The following is a 17,318-nucleotide window of genomic DNA, read 5'->3' as shown; positions in this document are numbered from 1 at the left end:
GTTTTTCACATTTGCATTATTCACAAGCAAAAGATAAGTTATATTTTCACTTTAACTTGTCTATTAGTGAGGTTGAACATGTTTTTCATATTAGCCTGCAATTGTTTCTTCTTCATTGAGGTAAAATTTATATACAGTGAAATGCATAGATTTTTTTTTTCCCCCACATCATGTGGTTTGCAGGATCTTAGTTCCCCAACCAGGGATCACACCTGGGCTCCTGGCAGTAGAAGCACAGAATCCTAATCACTGGACCACTACCTGTACAGAAAGTTTACAGTTTAGTGAGTTGTTAAACATACACACCCATCCCATCCCAAACAAGATCTAGAACATTTCTGTCACACCAGAAAGTTCTCTTGGGACCCCATCCAGTCAGTGTCCATCTAGTTGTTCTGACTGTATTATCTTGTCTTTCCTTGAATTTTGCATAGTGATGCCAGAGTATGAACTCTCTTGTTTTGTGTTTTTTTGTTTAACATAACATTTTGGAGATTTATCCATGTTATTGTTTATAACATGAGTTCCTTCATTTTTATTGCTAAGCAGTATTCTGTGGTTAGGAGTGTATCACAATTTATTGATAGATTCTCCCCTTGATGAACAAATATTTGAGATGCTTCCAGTTTTTTTTTTTTCTATTATGAATTAAGACGGTGGTAAAAATTCTAGTACAAGTATATTTGTAGACACATATTCTCATTCTCAGATTAATAACCTGTTAGTGGAATTGTTGAGTCATAGGGTAGAGGTATATTTAACTTTATATGAAAGTGTCAAGCAGTTCTTCAAAGTGGTTTGACCCCACTCACACTCCCACTCAAAATAGTTCTGTTTGTTTCATATCATCAACATTTTGAGTTGTTGCTATTTAAAAGTTTAGCCATTCTTGTAGATGTGTAATGGTATATCATTGTGGTTTTAATTTGCATGTAGGTTTAATTTCTTGAAAGAGAAAATGTTAGTTGCTTAGTCGTGTTTGACTCTGTGACTCTAGACTGTAGCCTGCCCGGCTCCTCTGTCCATGGATTCTCCAGGCAAGGATACTGGAGTGGGTAGCCATTTCCTTCTCCAGGGGGGATCTTCCTGACCCAGGGATCGAACCTGGGTCTTCCACATTGTGGGCAGATTCTTTACCATCTGAGCCACCAGGGAAGCCCTGATAATTTCTTAATATCTGGTACTTTTCTCAATACCTGTTTTTCTTGATTTTTAATTTAAGTCTGTTTTGGTCAGAGAACCATATGGTAAGATATTATTATTTTGAAATTTGAGACTTGTTTTCCCTTTGTCTTTCATTGATTTCCTATTGTATTTCATATGTATTTGAAAAGAATGTGTGTTCTGCACTTGTGTATAGCATGTTACACTTTAAGTTAAGGTGGTTGATAGTGTTGTTCAAATATTCTATAACCTTACTAATCTTTTATATATTTGTTCTATCAGTTACTAAGAAAAAGTAATTGATATCTTCAACTATGATTGTGGATTTGTCTCCCTTTTAGTTGTTTCTTTTTTTACTTCTTGGTTTTTGAAACGCTGTTATTAGGTGTGTACATATTTCATTTTAATTCCTCAAATGACTACATAATTATACCCTTCTCTGTTACCTTTTTGAGGTTGCCCCGGGGATTAAAATGTGCATCCTTAAAGTTATTGCGGTCTCCTTAGACTTAAGATTGTTACTAGTTTACATAAAACCTTGAAGCAGTATATTTTCATTTATGTCCCTACTCTTTGTGCTGCTGTGATTTATTTTATATTTACAGATATTAAAACCCCCGCAGTGCAGTATTATTTTTTAGCATAAGCAGTTAATCTTTTAAGTAAGTTACAAGATGATGGGAAACATAATATTTTATACTTATCTGCTGGTTTACAATTTCCAGTGCCTCTTATGCCTTTCTGTAGACTAAGTGTCTAAATGACATCCATTTGGCCTGAAGGATATATTTTGTTTTTTAAATTAGTTAACTCATTTTGGCTGTGTCAGGTCTTAGCTGTGGCACACAGGATCTCTCCGTGCAGTGCGTGGTTGCTGTGCAGGCTCCAGAGTGAGCAGGCTTCGGTAGTTGTACCTGTGGGCTCAGTAACTGCGGCACTTGGGCTTAGTTGCTCTGCAACATGTGGGGTCTTAGTTCCCCAGCCAGGGACCAGACCTGTGTCCCCTGCTTGCAAGGCAGATTCTTTATCATTGGGCCACCAGGAAAGTCCCTTGAAGGATATACTTTAGCATTGTTTGTAGTGCAGATCTACAGTGACAAATTCTCTGGTTTTGCTTATTTGAAAACATGTTATGTCGCCTTTCTGTTTGAAACATATTTTTGTCTTGAAGGATATTTTTGCTAGATATAGAATTGGCCGGGTTTCTTTTTTTTTTTTTCTTTCAGCACTTTAAATTGTCTCTGTCCTTCATTGTTTCTGGTGAGAAATCAGCCATCTTCATATCATTGTTCCCCTGTATATGATACACCAGTTTTTCCTCTGGCTATTTTCTAGACTCTTTATATTTGCTTTTTAGCAATGTAATTATGGTGTGGTCTTCTTTGTATTTATCTCCTAGGTTTCTTATATGTAATTATAAGACAACATATATAATATTCAGATCAGATCAGTCGCTCAGTCGTGTCCGACTCTTTGCGACCCCATGAATCTCAGCACGCCAGGCCTCCCTGTCCATCACCAACTCCTGGAGTTCACGGAGACTCACGTCCATCGAGTCAGTGATGCCATCCAGCCATCTCATCCTCTGTCGTCCCCTTCTCCTCCTGCCCTCAATCCCTCCCAGCATCAGAGTCTTTTCCAATGAGTCAACTCTTAGCATGAGGTGGCCAAAGTACTGGAGTTTCAGCTTTAGCATCAGTCCTTCCAAAGAAATCCCAGGGCTGATCTCCTTCAGAATGGACTGGTTGGATCTCCTTGTAGTCCAAGGGACTCTCAAGAGTCTTCTCCAACACCACAGTTCAAAAGCATCAATTCTTCGGTGCTCAGCCTTCCTCACAGTCCAACTCTCACATCCATACATGACCACAGGAAAAACCATAGCCTTGACTAGACGGACCTTTGTTGGCAAAGTAATGTCTCTGCTTTTGAATATGCTGTCTAGGTTGGTCATAACTTTCCTTCCAAGGAGTAAGCGTCTTTTAATTTCATGGCTGCAGTCACCATCTGCAGTGATTTTGGAGCCCCAAAAAATAAAGTCTGACACTGTTTCCACTGTTTCCCCATCTATTTCCCATGAAGTGATGGGACCGGATGCCATGATCTTTGTTTTCTGAATGTTGAGCTTTAAGCCAACTTTTTCACTCTCCACTTTCACTTTCATCAAGAGGCTTTTGAGTTCCTCTTCACTTTCTGCCATAAGGGTGGTGTCATCTGCATATCTGAGGTTATTGATATTTCTCCCGGCAATCTTGATTCCAGCTTGTGTTTCTTCCAGTCCAGCGTTTCTCATGATGTACTCTGCATATAAGTTAAATCAACAGGGTGACAATATACAGCCTTGACGTACTCCTTTTCCTATTTGGAACCAGTCTGGTGTTCCATGTCCAGTTCTAACTGTTGCTTCCTGACCTGCATATAGGTTTCTCAAGAGGCAGGTCAGGTGGTCTGGTATTTCCGTCTCTTTCAGAATTTTCCACAGTTTATTGTGATCCATGAAACATTATATGGTAATGTTTTTTGTAGGGAAGGGTGTTTGTGTTTTTATCAAATTTAGGAAAAGTTATGCCATTATTTCATCAAAAGTTTTTATTCTGCTTCATTGTTTCTCTTTTACTTCTGGGTCTCTAAAGTATATGTATATTAACTTGGTGTTTTCCCACAAGTTTCTGGGGGGTGGATTTTTTTTTTTCTTAGTTCTTCAGATAGATAATTCTTATTGCTCTGTCTTTGAGTTCACTGATCTTTTCTTTTGACATCACCTATTTTACCCATCTTTTATTAGGCCCATTTAGATAATTTTAGATATTGTCATTTTTGACTGTAGAATTTACTTTTTTATAGTTTTCATTTATTTACTGAGATTTCCCCTTGTGTGAATTCCATAAGCCTTTTAACATATAATAATTGTCTTAAAGTCCTAGTTTGCTAATCACAACATATTGGTCATCTCAAGGTCTGTTTCTGTTGACTTCATATTCTCTTGACTCTGGATTACATTTTCCTCTTCTCATGTGTTGTAATTTCTTATTGTATTCTGGATATTGTAGATGATACAGTATGGGGATTTTTAATTTATCTTCCTCTGAAGAATATTAATTTTATCAAGTAGTTAAGTTACTTATGGAGGCTGGGTTTTGCACTTTATTAAGGTAGGTTTGTTTTGGTTTTGGCATTTGGTCTCAGAGTGAGTCTTTAGTCCTGGGACATAGTCTTTATTCCTAAAATGTAGTCAGTGGAAAGCTTGAGGTATTTTCCAAGCCCTTCTAAACTTGGTGGGGTTGAAATTCTAAATTCTGTCTGCCCTGTGGTGAGTATCACTGAATCCTCTTTTCAGCTTTTTAGCCTTCTAGCTGCTGCTTTATTCCAGATTTATTGACACCTCCCCAACACATTTGCAGTTCTGAGGTCTTAAAGAATTGAGAGGAACTTATATACAGGTTTGGGGGGTCCCCCTCCCTCTGGTTTTCTCCTTTCTAGGATATCCCTTTCAATATATAGCCATTCTGGCAGCCCTGGACTTCAATATCTTATACCATAAGTTGCCTTATGCTGCAGATTGGTGACTGCCCTCAAGTGGAAAAGCTGTTGAAACCAATGTGACCCAAGTGTGGTTCCCTTCTATTGAGAATCCCCTCCATTTCCTGCCTGCTTTTCACCATTCACCAGTGCCTTCAGATGGTTGCTTTTTCATATTTTTTTGACACTTTATGATTGTTACCTGAAGGAAAGTAAGTCTAATATAAGCTTCTCCCCTGTTGGACTAAAATCTGTTGCTGGACTATGGACCAATACTGGGATTGATCCAAGCTAAATATCTATTAGCACTAAAATCTAGCATTCTTACTGGATTAATGGCCAAGTAAAATAGTAATTTCAGTTTTTAACCTATTCTTTCTCTAAGTTTGGCTGAACAGAATACTGAAATATCATATGACATGTAGTTGATGCTATTTTCTATGTTATTATCTACACAGAAAAAGCTGCATTCGTAGTTTAAGAGCCACAAAAGCACTTTTAACCACTCTGACGAGGTGCTTCAGGAACAGGTTGGAAAGATTCTGTGGGATCTAAAAGAGGAAGTGACTGTGACAATGTGTTGCTGGGAATTAATTCCCTGGTAATCCAGTGGTTAGGATTCCATGCTTCCACTACAGGGGTCATGGGTTCAGTCCTTGGTTGGAAAACTAAGATCCCTCATGCCATGTAGTAATGTTCCTGGTACTTTGTTTTCCCAGTTAATGGAAATCTTTTTATTTCTTTTTTTTGGCCATGCTGTGCAGCTTGCTGGGATCTTAGTTCAATTCCCTGACCAGGGCTGGAACCCAGACTCACGGCAGTGAAAGGGCTGAGTCCTAACCACTGGATCACCAGGGAATTCCCTGTGGAAATCTAATTTTATTTTTAATTTTAAAATATTTTTATTTAAAATTATTTTATTTATTTATTTTCTTTTTGGTTGGCATAAATTTCCTTTAATAATTTCTACATTTCCAGTAGGATTTAATTTTGAGGTTTAACATATCAAGCCAGTATTATGTTTTGCAATTTTAGTAATTCTGGATTCCAGGTCATTTAAGATAAAAATAGAAATGCAAAATTTACTTAAGTAATTTAATTTTCTTCTTCTGTAACATCTAAGTCTTCATCCTCTTCATCATCATCTTCTGTTTGGTGATCCTTTCTTAGTCGACAGGTCAATACCTGTCCTGTTCCAGATACACACTTAGCAGACAATGATCTTTGAAGAGGTGACTTCAAATTTGCTCTTACAATATCTAAACAGGATGAATAATCTTGCGGATACAGAGAATGTCGGAAAACCTCTAAATCTTCTTCTTCATCAATCTTTTGTATATTTTGGTAGGCAGCAGTGTAGACCTCTAAAGCTTTGCCGTGAAATAACATTTCAATAGTGATGAATTCTGAAAATATAGTCTTTATATCCTTTATTTTCTGCTTTTCAAAATTGTCAATAGTTTCCTCCAGATGACGAGTTGTTCGGGTAGCATCCATTGTAGCTCTTTGTAATTCAGTTTCTGCCTGTGAAATAACATGTCGATCAGATGGGTTTCTCTGACGTGTTCTTTCTAACTGAGTTAACTGTTTAGCTTCTCGATTCCTTGCTGTTAATGTTGCTTTGAGATCATCTCGCTTCATTTTTACAATGGTTCCATAAGCTTTCAAAGGTTCAACTACTTTGGCTTCAAGTCTTTCAACCTGTTGAGAATTATTATAAAATATAACTCGGCTTGTCGATAATCTTGAAGTTTGGCAAACTCGTCAGCAAAGTTTTTCAGGCCCTGCTTTAAGTGCGGAGTCTCGGTAGAAGCATATACGTTGATTTCGTTCACCAGGAGGTCCACTTTGTCTCGCAGTCGGGCAGTTTTCCACACGTAAGCAGCAAAGATCTGGCACAGCTCTCCGAAATGTTTCTCCACATTGGTGACAGCATCTTGCAGTTGTCTGGTCTGAGCGTCCCGGTTTTCCAAGCTGCGCCTCAACATGCTGCCTCGCTCATGGCCGGAGACCCTGGGCTGAGACCCAACGACAGGGTCTTGGCGCCCGGACGTGCGCCGGGGCGCGACAGCCCGCCCCGTGCACCCAAATTATTTTATTTTTAATTTTTTGTTTAATTTTAAGCATTTAATGGAAAACTAATTTTTTAAAACCTTTTATTTTGTATTGGGGAATGGCTAATTAACAATGTTGTGATAGTTTCAGGTGAACAGCGAAGGGACTCAGCCATACCTGTACATGCATCCATTCTCCCCCAGATTCCCTCCCATCCAGGCCGCCACATAACACTGAGCAGAATTCCCTGTGTTACATAGTAGGTCCTTTTTGGTTAATGGAAATCTAATTTGTAGTGCAACAGATAAACAGGAGAAAATAGTGTATCTACCACGGATCCAAACTCAGGAATAAATAGACATATGAGATATAAATGAATTCATGAGTGTAACTTCCCAGGCAGCTGCTTAGGGATATTAGAATCTAGGCACAGTCACATCTCTTCTGTTTAATGAAATCTGACATAGCGAATCCACTTTCTCAGTGTCCTCTATCCTGTTTTGCTATCGGCTTGCTTCATAACTTTAGATAAGTCCCTTCTTTCTGAGTGTCAACTTCCTCAAGAAAGAGGAGTCCATGGGAATTCCATGGCAGTACAGTAGGTAGGACTCTGCTCTCACTGTTGAGGTCCCGGGTTCACTCCCTCGTAGGGGAACTAAAATCCCTGGGAGGTGCAGTCAAAACAAAAAAGGAAAAAAAGAGGAGTTCAGAATAGACAATATGTAAGGTCTTTTCCAGCTTTCAGCTTCTACAAGTCTATGGTCAGAAGGGAGGATTTCCTTTTGAATTTGAAGACAGTCCCTTGCATTAAATGGATTTTAACCTATTTAAATCATAGTTTTAATTCTTCTGTGTATTTTTTTAAGGTTGCAATTGTGGCTCAGGACTTGGCAGCATTCCACACTGCATCATCAGAAATGGGGCACCAACAGCATAGCCATCACTTAGTAACCACAGAAACCAGACCTTTGACCTTAGTGGCAACATCCAACGGCACCCAGATTGCGGTTCAGGTGAGTACGATGGCAGCTGTCCTCTGTCGGCAGCGGTGCTGTTCAGCCCTCAGCCTTGTCACTGTGCTCTGATGCATGGCATTCACAGAAGCAGGCCACAGAATAGTACGCAGTGCTTAGCTCCTTTAAGGAAATTGCCATGTTTGAAATAAACTCAAAGAGACTAAAACTTTGTTTGCTACTATCTTTGCGTGTTATAAGGGAATTTATAACAAGAAGTATAAAGCTCCTGGTATATACATCCCTGTGTGTACCTGACCAGCCATATTTACTGTCAGAATAAAAGTTTTAATTAGGCAGGATTCCATAAAGAATTTAAGAATTATTCCTTGGAAATGAACCACCTGTAAACATAGACTCCCAAGTTAGTCCTCAAAAATGTCTCTGCACAACAGCTGTATGTTATGATGGGGAATGTCAGAAGACTATGAAGAATACAGTCTCTGGGAAGTCACTGCATTCAGAGAATCTAGAATATGAGGTGTAGATTACCTTTCCTTGGGAAGTTTGTTTTGTTTTAACATATTTACTTGGAAAGGGTTAGAATGCACTCAGGAAAATGCCAACTGTTGGTTTTAATTTAGTTTATGGGCATGAAGCTAAAGGCTCATGAAGCTCTCTATCTCCAACAGAAAAGATAAGCATCTTTTTGTTCCTTGCATGTGTGAAGATTTATCAAAATCCTGTATAAAGAAACTGCAGCATTCTCCCCAGCAGGAATGTTTGTGTTTTGTGGATGAGCATTAGTACTTTAACAAGCCCAGGTGTTAGAATTATAGAGAGAAATTTTACTTCTGGGATATTATATTTCTTTGGCATTATCTTGACTGTGGCTTTGTGTATGTTCCTGTTTCAGCTTGGAGAACAGCCATCTCTGGAAGAAGCCATCAGAATAGCATCCAGGATCCAGCAAGGAGAAACGCCAGGGTTGGATGATTAATCCTCAGAACAATGGAGCAATAAAGCCAGGGAAGCCTTTCATCTTCAGGCAGCAGAGATCCATGAAGCCCGGGCCCAGGAAAATTAGAAATTTTCCATTCCCGAAACACTGTACACATTTTTATGCAAGAGTGGAGAACATTTTATTCTTGACACTTTTGTGTATATAACCCTTGGAATAGATTTCCTGAACTGATGTATTGTGTACAAGGAAGTATGAAATTAGGGCAATACAGTAATTTTTTATGTTACTCTTTTATCAGATTGCAAACTCCTAGAGTCTACGTGCAAGACCAGTGAAGTCTTACGGAGTCTTATGATGGATTTTTAACTTACTATGAAAAAAGTAAATAAAGGCTGTATTGAAAATGTCAAAGGTTCTATACGTCAAACAATCATAATTCCAAAAGCCATCATGGATAATAAAGGATGTAAAGCCTTCAGATATTTCCCTCAGCTAGTAGAGTGTCTGCAGTTTTTGTTCTACTGTATACTTGTCCATTTTTATTTGTATTAAATATCTCACGGTTTGAAGACTATTCATTACAGTTTTCCACCCCTGTTAAATTCCAGCTCTGCAAGCTGAAGTGCTAATTATATTAGCATTACATTGGATTATGTATAAAATTACAAAGTTTGGTTATTTAAAATTAAAAAGTTAAATCCAGTACTTCGGTTTTGTTAAAGATGATTTCCTGAGTGTTCAGTTTTTTTGTTACTGTTTCTTAAAAATAACGAACTATCAAAGCTTGACCACAGGCTGGAGCCCGGGATAATAGTGCTGTAATTGGAAATGGCTTTACTCTGAAAATTAGGTTAGTGGGTTGGTGTAAATTATTTATTTTTGCTTATGTACCTTTGTTTTAAAGCTTATTTACCCTAAAGTTTATTATTAATTTTGAATACAGCAATTTTTAAAATGTTACCTTTATATTTGTTTCATTAAATTGGTATGGGGTGGGGGGAAGAGTTGTAGAAAACACCACTAATGTAATTGGTTAAAATACAATATATATATATTGAGAGTATATTATGTATCAAGCACAGTAAGTACTTTTCCATACATATTTATCTGCTCATAACAGGAGTTTGTGAGATATATGAGATTTAATACCTCTGTACATGAGAAAGCTGAAGGTTCAAAGAAGTTGTGTCTGCCCAGAACTTGGTGAGGCAAGGCAAGGACTTGAGAAGCCAGACGACTGACTCCCATGTCCAGGGTGTTTTTTTTCACCACACCACAACTGCCTCCAGATTATGTATATGAGCTTTGGTGATTTCTTTTTTTAAAATTTCTGGTGGCATGCCGAATCTCAGTTCCCTAAACAGGGATTGAACCCATGCCCGCTGCAGTAGAAGGGCAGAGTCTTAACCACTGGACCTTCAGGGAAGTCCCAAGCTTTGGTGGGGATTTATGATTGCCCAGTGACCTGATAAGCATCTGAAAAACCATCTCTAATGTTAGAAATTCAGTGTAGGGGCCACCAAGTTCCAAAAAAGGTGGGGGGAGAGTGTGTGAGGGTTGTCCTATAAGAATCACTTCTTTGCTGTTTTCACCATGCTTTGTTTGCCAGAGAGCTGAAACAGGGCTGTTTTTCATTTCAAGCTTTACAGTAAAAAGGAAAAAATGTTGTGCTGTTTTATTTAATATAAATGTTATCTTTGATCAGGTTCTTTGAAGTCTTTGCTAAGAAGGGTCATGACTTAGTCATTTGAAATGGGAAACCCGGCAGGGTTGGGCAGGGCGGATTGGCTGCTTCCCTTCAAAGCTCTTCAAAGATATATAACATTAGAAAAGTCTTAGTCACCCACAGTCTCAGTCTGCATTCTTGACAGAGACATTTAAATACACACAACTCCCAGCTGAGGCTCAGAAAGGGGTCAGCATGGGGCAGGGGCTGAGGTAGGGGTGGGATAGAGGAAGAACAGGATCTTGAACTGTGCTCCCGCCTTCCACTCTTCCTCTGGGGACTGGCTGCCAACCCAGAGCTGCTCTGCTGAACCCAGCTGGCTCTGCTGTGAACCAATACCCAAACCTCCCTAGGCTTTGCCTTTCACCTGCCTTTGTTTAGAATCGGTGTTCATCCCTCACCCCAGCTCCTCTGCCTGGTTTGGACAGAGCTGAGCTGGATGCTGCTGTTGGGCCTGATTGTCCCTCAGCTCAAAAGAAAACGCCTTCCTAATAGCACCAGAGAAGAGGGCAGGGGGTGTTGCTGGTTTGTCCCCTGACTTCCTGGGAAGGGAACTCAGGAGCATAGACAGTGTATTCCCCCAAGGGAAGACTCCAGCTGATGCACTGAGAGTTATGAGTAAAGCTGGTGTGGGGTTTCTTCTTAGCCCGCGAAAGTTGAAGAGTCCCCCCAAGATACTTGATGAAACTAGAGTACATCTTTTTTTTTCTTCCCCAACTGCTCCACGAGTCTTGCAGAATCTTAGTTCTCCGACCGGGTATTGAACCCAGAGCCATGGCGTTGAAAGCACCAAGTACTACGCACTGGACCGCCAGGGAACTACCCCAGGGTACATCTTAGCAGATGTAGCTAGTTGGAGCATAACTCTGCAATATGATCCAGACGATGCTCAAGGCAAGCCTTTCAAGTCCAAGAAACCCTGCCCCCACCTCCCACTCTATCCCAGACACAATTTGAAGCCACTACAAAGAGAAAGTACGTTGGGTACAGTCTGCACTCCAATTTAGGAAATAGAAGGATTTGGCTTCCTTAATCCTCTACAGGTGGCAGCTACCCAGAGGGCCACACTTCTCCCTGTGCCCGCGCACTGCTCCCCCAGGTCATTAGGGGCAAACTAACAGCCAGTCTCACATCCTGCCCTCCTGTATGGCAGCCCTGGGACTAGGGAACTTGGGAAACCATGCACTCAGGGCTGACATGGTCTGGATTCCATGTCTCATCCTGAGGAATTTACATCCCAGTGTTTCCTGGCTCAGACAAGTTGTAGACCGGTTGAGCAACAGTGGGTGGGGAGTGGGAGGGTGAAAGGGAAGGGGCGGAGCTGGAGTCTGTTGTCAGAAAGAAAGGAAAGGGAACAGGAGGGACAGGAGGCAAGGCTGCCTCAGCCCCTCCACTGTAAGCACTTCTACACTTAACTAGGTTTAAGTGTAAACTTCCTTCAGGGATGAGGGGGTCTTTCGAAGAATACTCGAGCCAAACACACTCTTTTCTTTGGCCTGAGGAACAGGGTGTGTGACTAGTACCGTTGAGGGCCCCGCGCTTGGGGCTGAATGCACTGTGGTTGCAGTCTTAAAATTCATAATCATTTTATCTCTGATTTTGTGTCAAGGGAAGTCTCATGGAACCAAAAATGGAGCAGGCAGGCACGGCGGTGGAGGGAGCGGGGGTCCCTGGAGCCTGACCTTACACAGTCACATTCCCTACGGCCGCCATGGATGGGTTCTCACTATCCCTCCCCTGCCTGGCAGGGGTCTGGTGCCAGTGCAGGATGGTGGGTGTTGGGGGCATGGTGGTGGCCATTCCCACCTACTGAGCTCATCCCAGCTCTGAGTTCTAATGATGCTTGGCAGTAGCCTATGTGCTGTGGGCTGGGGTGGCAGGCCTGTGGGAAGGGGAAGCTGGCAGCTTTTAGACCAAAGAGACCACCCCCTCAGGCACCCATGAGGTCCTATGCCCTGGAGGGCTCTTTCTCCAGGTTCTGTGCCAGGAGGATCCTCACCTCCTCCTTCCACTTTTCCAGACCTTAGCTCTTGTTTTTCTCTTCTAGCCACCTCAAGGTAACCTCCTGGAATTACACAAAATTCAAGTTGTATAATTTCAGTGATTCCAAATACAAGCTAAATACTTCATTTAAAATTGGTATTGCATAAAATGAAGAGTAAAATTGATACTAAAAATTTAAGTCTTTAATTTTTCTTTACTTAGGATGACATTAAGTAGCAAATAAAAACACCATAACAAGTCATAAGAGAGTCTGTGAAAGAAGGAAAAAGTTTATGTATTATGCATCTGTGTATAAGAGGTGGAGGCTGAAATATACATAATAGAAAATTTACCAGTTTAAACATTTTTGAGTGTGCAGTTCATTAAGTACATTCACTCTGTTGTGTAAACATGACTACCATCTGCAAAACCTTTTTATCTTCCAAAACTGAAATTGTACCCATTAAAAACTCCCCCTCCCCACTCCCTCCAGCCCCTGGCAACCACCATTCTTTCTCTTTCTATGACTCTAGCTGAACTTGGTACTTCACAGAAATGCAAGCACATGCTATTTGTCCTTCTGTGTCTGGCTTTATGTATACCTTCGATAGCCCTTTTCCTCCTGCTTTTTGACGAAGAGTCCCCATTATTTTCTTTTTCTTTTTACACTAAGCCCTGCAGATTATGTAGCCTGCCCTGCCTAGGAAAGCTCTTCAGTTCTCTTTTTGCTGTCACACAGGAGGTGTGACTCGTGTTTGGGGAATATATCATATGCTTCTACTTTTTAGGTTATGGGCTCCCATAGGGTAACTGGGCATTTCTACTTCCACAGAATTCTAGGCATCCTGCAAAGCAGGTCACCTCTAGCTTCTAAACTCACCTGCCTTGAGAGACACAAAGAGTCCTCAATCCTTCATGCAGAAATTTCATATTGCTTATAGAACTCGGCTAAAATTGAAAGACAGAAGGCAAGTCTTGTGAGCATAAAGCATGCTCAAAAATCAGGATAATTGCATGAATAGTTAAGATGAAAATTAGCTGGCAAAAGTTTTTTCTTCTCACTTTTCTGCTTTTGAATGACAGAGAATAGCATTCTTGCTCTAATGTCAATCCTAAATTTCTCCTAGATTGCTTCCTTTCTGCAGTTTCCCTGGACACACAAGAGGCATCCAAAAACAAGACAGAGCACCTTCACTAATCTGTCCGGAAGGCCATCTGCATAAGGAAGGATGTGGAAACACAGTTCTAATCTGAGTTTCAGACTCAGTCCCAGAGCCCTCTATATAAATTCTGCAATTTCTAAGAAAAAAGGTAAAATCTCTGCTGCCACAAGGGAGTTGTCTTATCTTTTTAAATAGGGAACTTTTGCTCCAAGCAAGTGATGGCACTTTTGTGCCGATGAGGACGCTGGGAGGGCAGTAGGTCCAGATGGGAGCAGCTGTTATACTCACCAGACCTTTTACCCAGACAGAACTCATCAGCTAAGCAGTTTCCCCACTGCCTTAGAGCTTCTCTAACTAGTAAAGTAATGCTCAAAATTCCAAGCCAGGCTTCAGCAATACGTGAACCACGAACTTCCAGATGTTCAAGCTGGTTTTAGAAAAGGCAGAGGAACCAGAGATCAAATTGCCAACATCCACTGGATCATGGAAAAAGCAAGGGAGTTCCAGAAAAACATCTATTTCTGCTTTATTGACTATGCCAAAGCCTTTGACTGTGTGGATCACAATAAACTGTGGAAAATTCTGAAAGAGATGGAAATACCAGACCACCTGACGTGCCTCTTGAGAAACCTGTACGCAGATCAGGAAGCAACAGTTAGAAATGGACATGGAACAACAGACTGGTTCCAAATAGGAAAAGGAGTACGTCAAGGCTGTATATTGTCACCCTGCTTATTTAACTTATATGCAGAGTACAACATGAGAAACGCCGGACTGGAAGAAGCACAAGCTGGAATCAAGATTGCCAGGAGAAATATCACTAACCTCAGATATGCAGATGACACCACCCTTATGGCAGAAAAGTGAAGAGGAACTAAAAAGCCTCTTGATGAAAGTGAAAGAGGAGAGTGAAAGAGTTGGCTTAAAGCTCAACATTCAGAAAATGAAGATCATGGCATCTGGTTCCATCACTTCATGGGAAATAGATGGGGAAACAGTGGAAACAGGTCAGACTTTATGTTTTGGGGCTCCAAAATCACTGCAGATGGTGACTGCAGTCATGAAATTAAAAGACGCTTACTCCTTGGAAGGAAAATTATGACAAACCTAGATAGCATATTCAAAAGCAGAGACATTACTTTACCAACAAAGGTCCATCCAGTCTAGGCTATGGTTTTTCCAGTGGTCATGTATGGATGTGAGAGTTGGACTGTGAAGAAAGCTGAGCACCGAAGAATTGATGCTTTTGAACTGTGGTGTTGGAGAAGACTCTTGAGAGTCCCTTGGACTGCAAGGAGATCCAACCAATCCAATCTAAAGGAGATCAGTCCTGGGTCATTGGAAGGGCTGATGCTAAAGCTGAAACTCCAGTACTTTGGCCACCTCATGAGAAGAGTTGACTCATTGGAAAAGACTCTGATGCTGGGAGGGATTGGGGGCATGAGGAGAAGGGGACGACAGAGGATGAGATGGTTGGATGGCATCACTAACTCGATGGACATGAGTTTGAGTAAACTCTGGGAGTTGGTGATGGACAGGGAGGCCTGGTGTGCTGCAATTCATGGGGTTGCAAAGAGTCGGACACAACTGAGCGACTGAACTGAACATTCTGAAATTACAGAATATTCTTTGAATCAGAAAATCAGGAACAACAGAAAAGTGGACCATTTTTGGTGTGCAAAGGTGAAGTTGGTGAAACCTTGTGGGTGTATTAAAGTCAAAAAGAAAGCAATTAGCTAAGAGATGAAAAGCTCTGGTGAGCCTTGGGGTCAGCCACCAGCAGGAGGCACTAAGTAGGTTCAGGGAGCAGTTGACAGCTACACACGGCTTCACCACTTCCTTCTGGAAGGAATCAACCGGCTGTGGCTGGATGAGGTCAGTCTTTAATCTCAAAGGAATTCATTTCATGCTAGGAGAAAACAGGGTTAGTGATAGGAAGAGAAGAACCCTGACTGCCTCCTCAGGTCATGGCGTTTGACATTAGGACAGGGGTCCCCAACTTCTGGGCTATGGACCGCTATGTCCTTTCAGATCAGTGGTGGCATTAGATTAGAAATAAAGTGCACAATAAATGTAATTCTCCTGAATCATCTAGAAATCACCCGTACCCCACCCAGGTCTGTGGAAAAATTGTCTTCTGTGAAACTGGTCCCTGGTGCCAAAAATGTTGGGGACCACTGAATTAGAAGGAAATGCCCACACCAGACTTAGGAGACTAGCTTTGTCTCTTGGCTCAGTCTCACAACCACTTCTGGCTTTGTAACCAGTGTTGACCAAGGAAATACTTCTGAGCACATCTGAGATTTAGTCCTGATGCCAGTTGCAATTCTTGTGACTAGAAGGTGCTGAGGACTAAATATTGTTTTCAAGCCTGCACTTACAGGGCAAATCTCTGCCAGGCCTACTGGGTCCCAAGTACTAGTCACTTACTCTACCAATGTTCAACACTCCTCAGCCCAGTCCTAATTAATGTACGGGCAGGTTGTTGGCAGTATTTATTAGTGGCATCCTGCATCCCTGCATGGGCTTCCCTGGTGGCTCAGCAGTAAAGAATCTGCTTGCAGTGCTTGCTTCGGCAGCACATATACTAAAATTGGAATGATACAGAGAAAATTAGCATGGCCCCTGTGCAAGGATGACAAGAAAATTTGTGAAGAATTCCATATTTTTTCAGGATGTGGAACACATGTACACCCATGGCTGATTCATGTCAATGTATGGCAAAAACCACTACAATATTGTAAAGTAATTAGCCTCCAATTAAATAAGCAAATTTAAAAAAAAAAAAAGAGAGAGAATCTGCATGCAATACAGGAGGCCACTTGTAATGCAAGAGACGCAGATCCGATCTCTAGGTTGTGAAGATCCCCTAAAGAAGGAAATGGCTGCCCACTCCAGTATTCTTGCCTGGAGAATCCCATGGACAGAGAAGCCTGGCAGGCTACAGTTCATGGGGTTGCAAAGCGTCAGACACGACAGAAACTAAACCACCACCACCACTATCACTCTGCAGTCTTGGGGTAAGGTCTACAGGGCCACTTTCCTCCATCTTCACAGAAAAAGCCACTTGCTCACTCAAAGGCAGACCCCAGTTCAGGGCCCCAGAGTCAACCATGACTGGATGCAATAGGGTGCTGAAGCTCCCACCCAACGTCCTTAGCAACCATTGGGATGAATGCCCTTTCCTGCCCTACCCTTGGATTTGAGTCTAACAAGTAGGCTCTGACTAGGGGCTTCCCTGATGGTCCAGTGGCTAAGACTTTGCAGGGGGCCTGGGTTCGATCCCTGATTAGGGAACTAGATCCCACATGCCATAACTAAGAGTTCAAATGCTGCAACTAAGAGTTCAAGTGCATACCACCACTAAAAATATCCCACACTCTGCATAGACAAATAAAATAAACATGGAGGCTCTAACCTTGTTGCCAGGGTTTGCAGATGCTACTACTCTGGAGATATTTTAAAAAGTGTTTTTAAAAAAAACAAAACCTATTGCCTTTAACTACCTTCTTTGGCTATCTTTCTTCCTTTTTCTTCCTTACTGGGTATCAGAAGACAAGGAGGAGCTTACTCATACTGTACATGCAGTGACTAAGATTTACTCATTCAGAGGAAGAAGAGCCTGTTTCTAGCTCCACCTCTGAAACTAGGAAGTTAGAACTTAGCACTCAATCCCTAGGAAAATTTTTCAAGCTTTCCTAAATGACCCTTCAATCAGTGACAAACCAAGACTAAATTATAAACTAGTTTTAAGCATATAGCTGTGTGAATGTATGGTCTTCAACTGGATGTGA

General features: G+C 41.3%; 2 protein-coding genes and 1 non-coding gene across 8 annotated transcripts in view; 2 read left to right on the top strand and 1 right to left on the bottom strand.

The window, feature by feature from the left end:
- The window catches only part of ZNF143 (zinc finger protein 143), a 67,058-nt gene extending 57,446 nt beyond the window's left edge, over nucleotides 1-9,612 (top strand). For 5 of the 6 annotated variants that reach the window (XM_024975327.2, XM_024975326.2, XM_024975328.2 and 2 more), the window contains 2 exons: nucleotides 7,602-7,748; nucleotides 8,605-9,612. In XM_024975327.2, the coding sequence (XP_024831095.2) occupies nucleotides 7,602-7,748; nucleotides 8,605-8,688 (231 nt within the window). In that variant the 3' untranslated portion in view covers nucleotides 8,689-9,612. 6 annotated transcript variants of the gene reach the window in all.
- On the bottom strand, nucleotides 5,576-6,749 carry LOC784322 (CBY1-interacting BAR domain-containing protein 1-like). Its single transcript, XM_059875105.1, is given in 2 exon segments — nucleotides 5,576-6,405; nucleotides 6,408-6,749. Coding segments are annotated over 2 exon segments (891 nt in total). The 5' UTR covers nucleotides 6,669-6,749; the 3' UTR covers nucleotides 5,576-5,775.
- A 6,475-nt stretch (nucleotides 9,613-16,087) lies between the features above and the next one.
- On the top strand, nucleotides 16,088-16,194 carry LOC112441690 (U6 spliceosomal RNA). Its single transcript, XR_003029551.1, has one exon. It is a non-coding gene; the product is annotated as a U6 spliceosomal RNA (small nuclear RNA).
- Nucleotides 16,195-17,318: the final 1,124 nt, after the last annotated feature.

This window comes from Bos taurus, chromosome 15 (assembly GCF_002263795.3).
Source record: "Bos taurus isolate L1 Dominette 01449 registration number 42190680 breed Hereford chromosome 15, ARS-UCD2.0, whole genome shotgun sequence".
In the NCBI taxonomy this organism is placed as follows: Eukaryota; Metazoa; Chordata; class Mammalia; order Artiodactyla; family Bovidae; genus Bos; species Bos taurus.
This window is presented reverse-complemented; position numbering and strand designations above follow the sequence as displayed.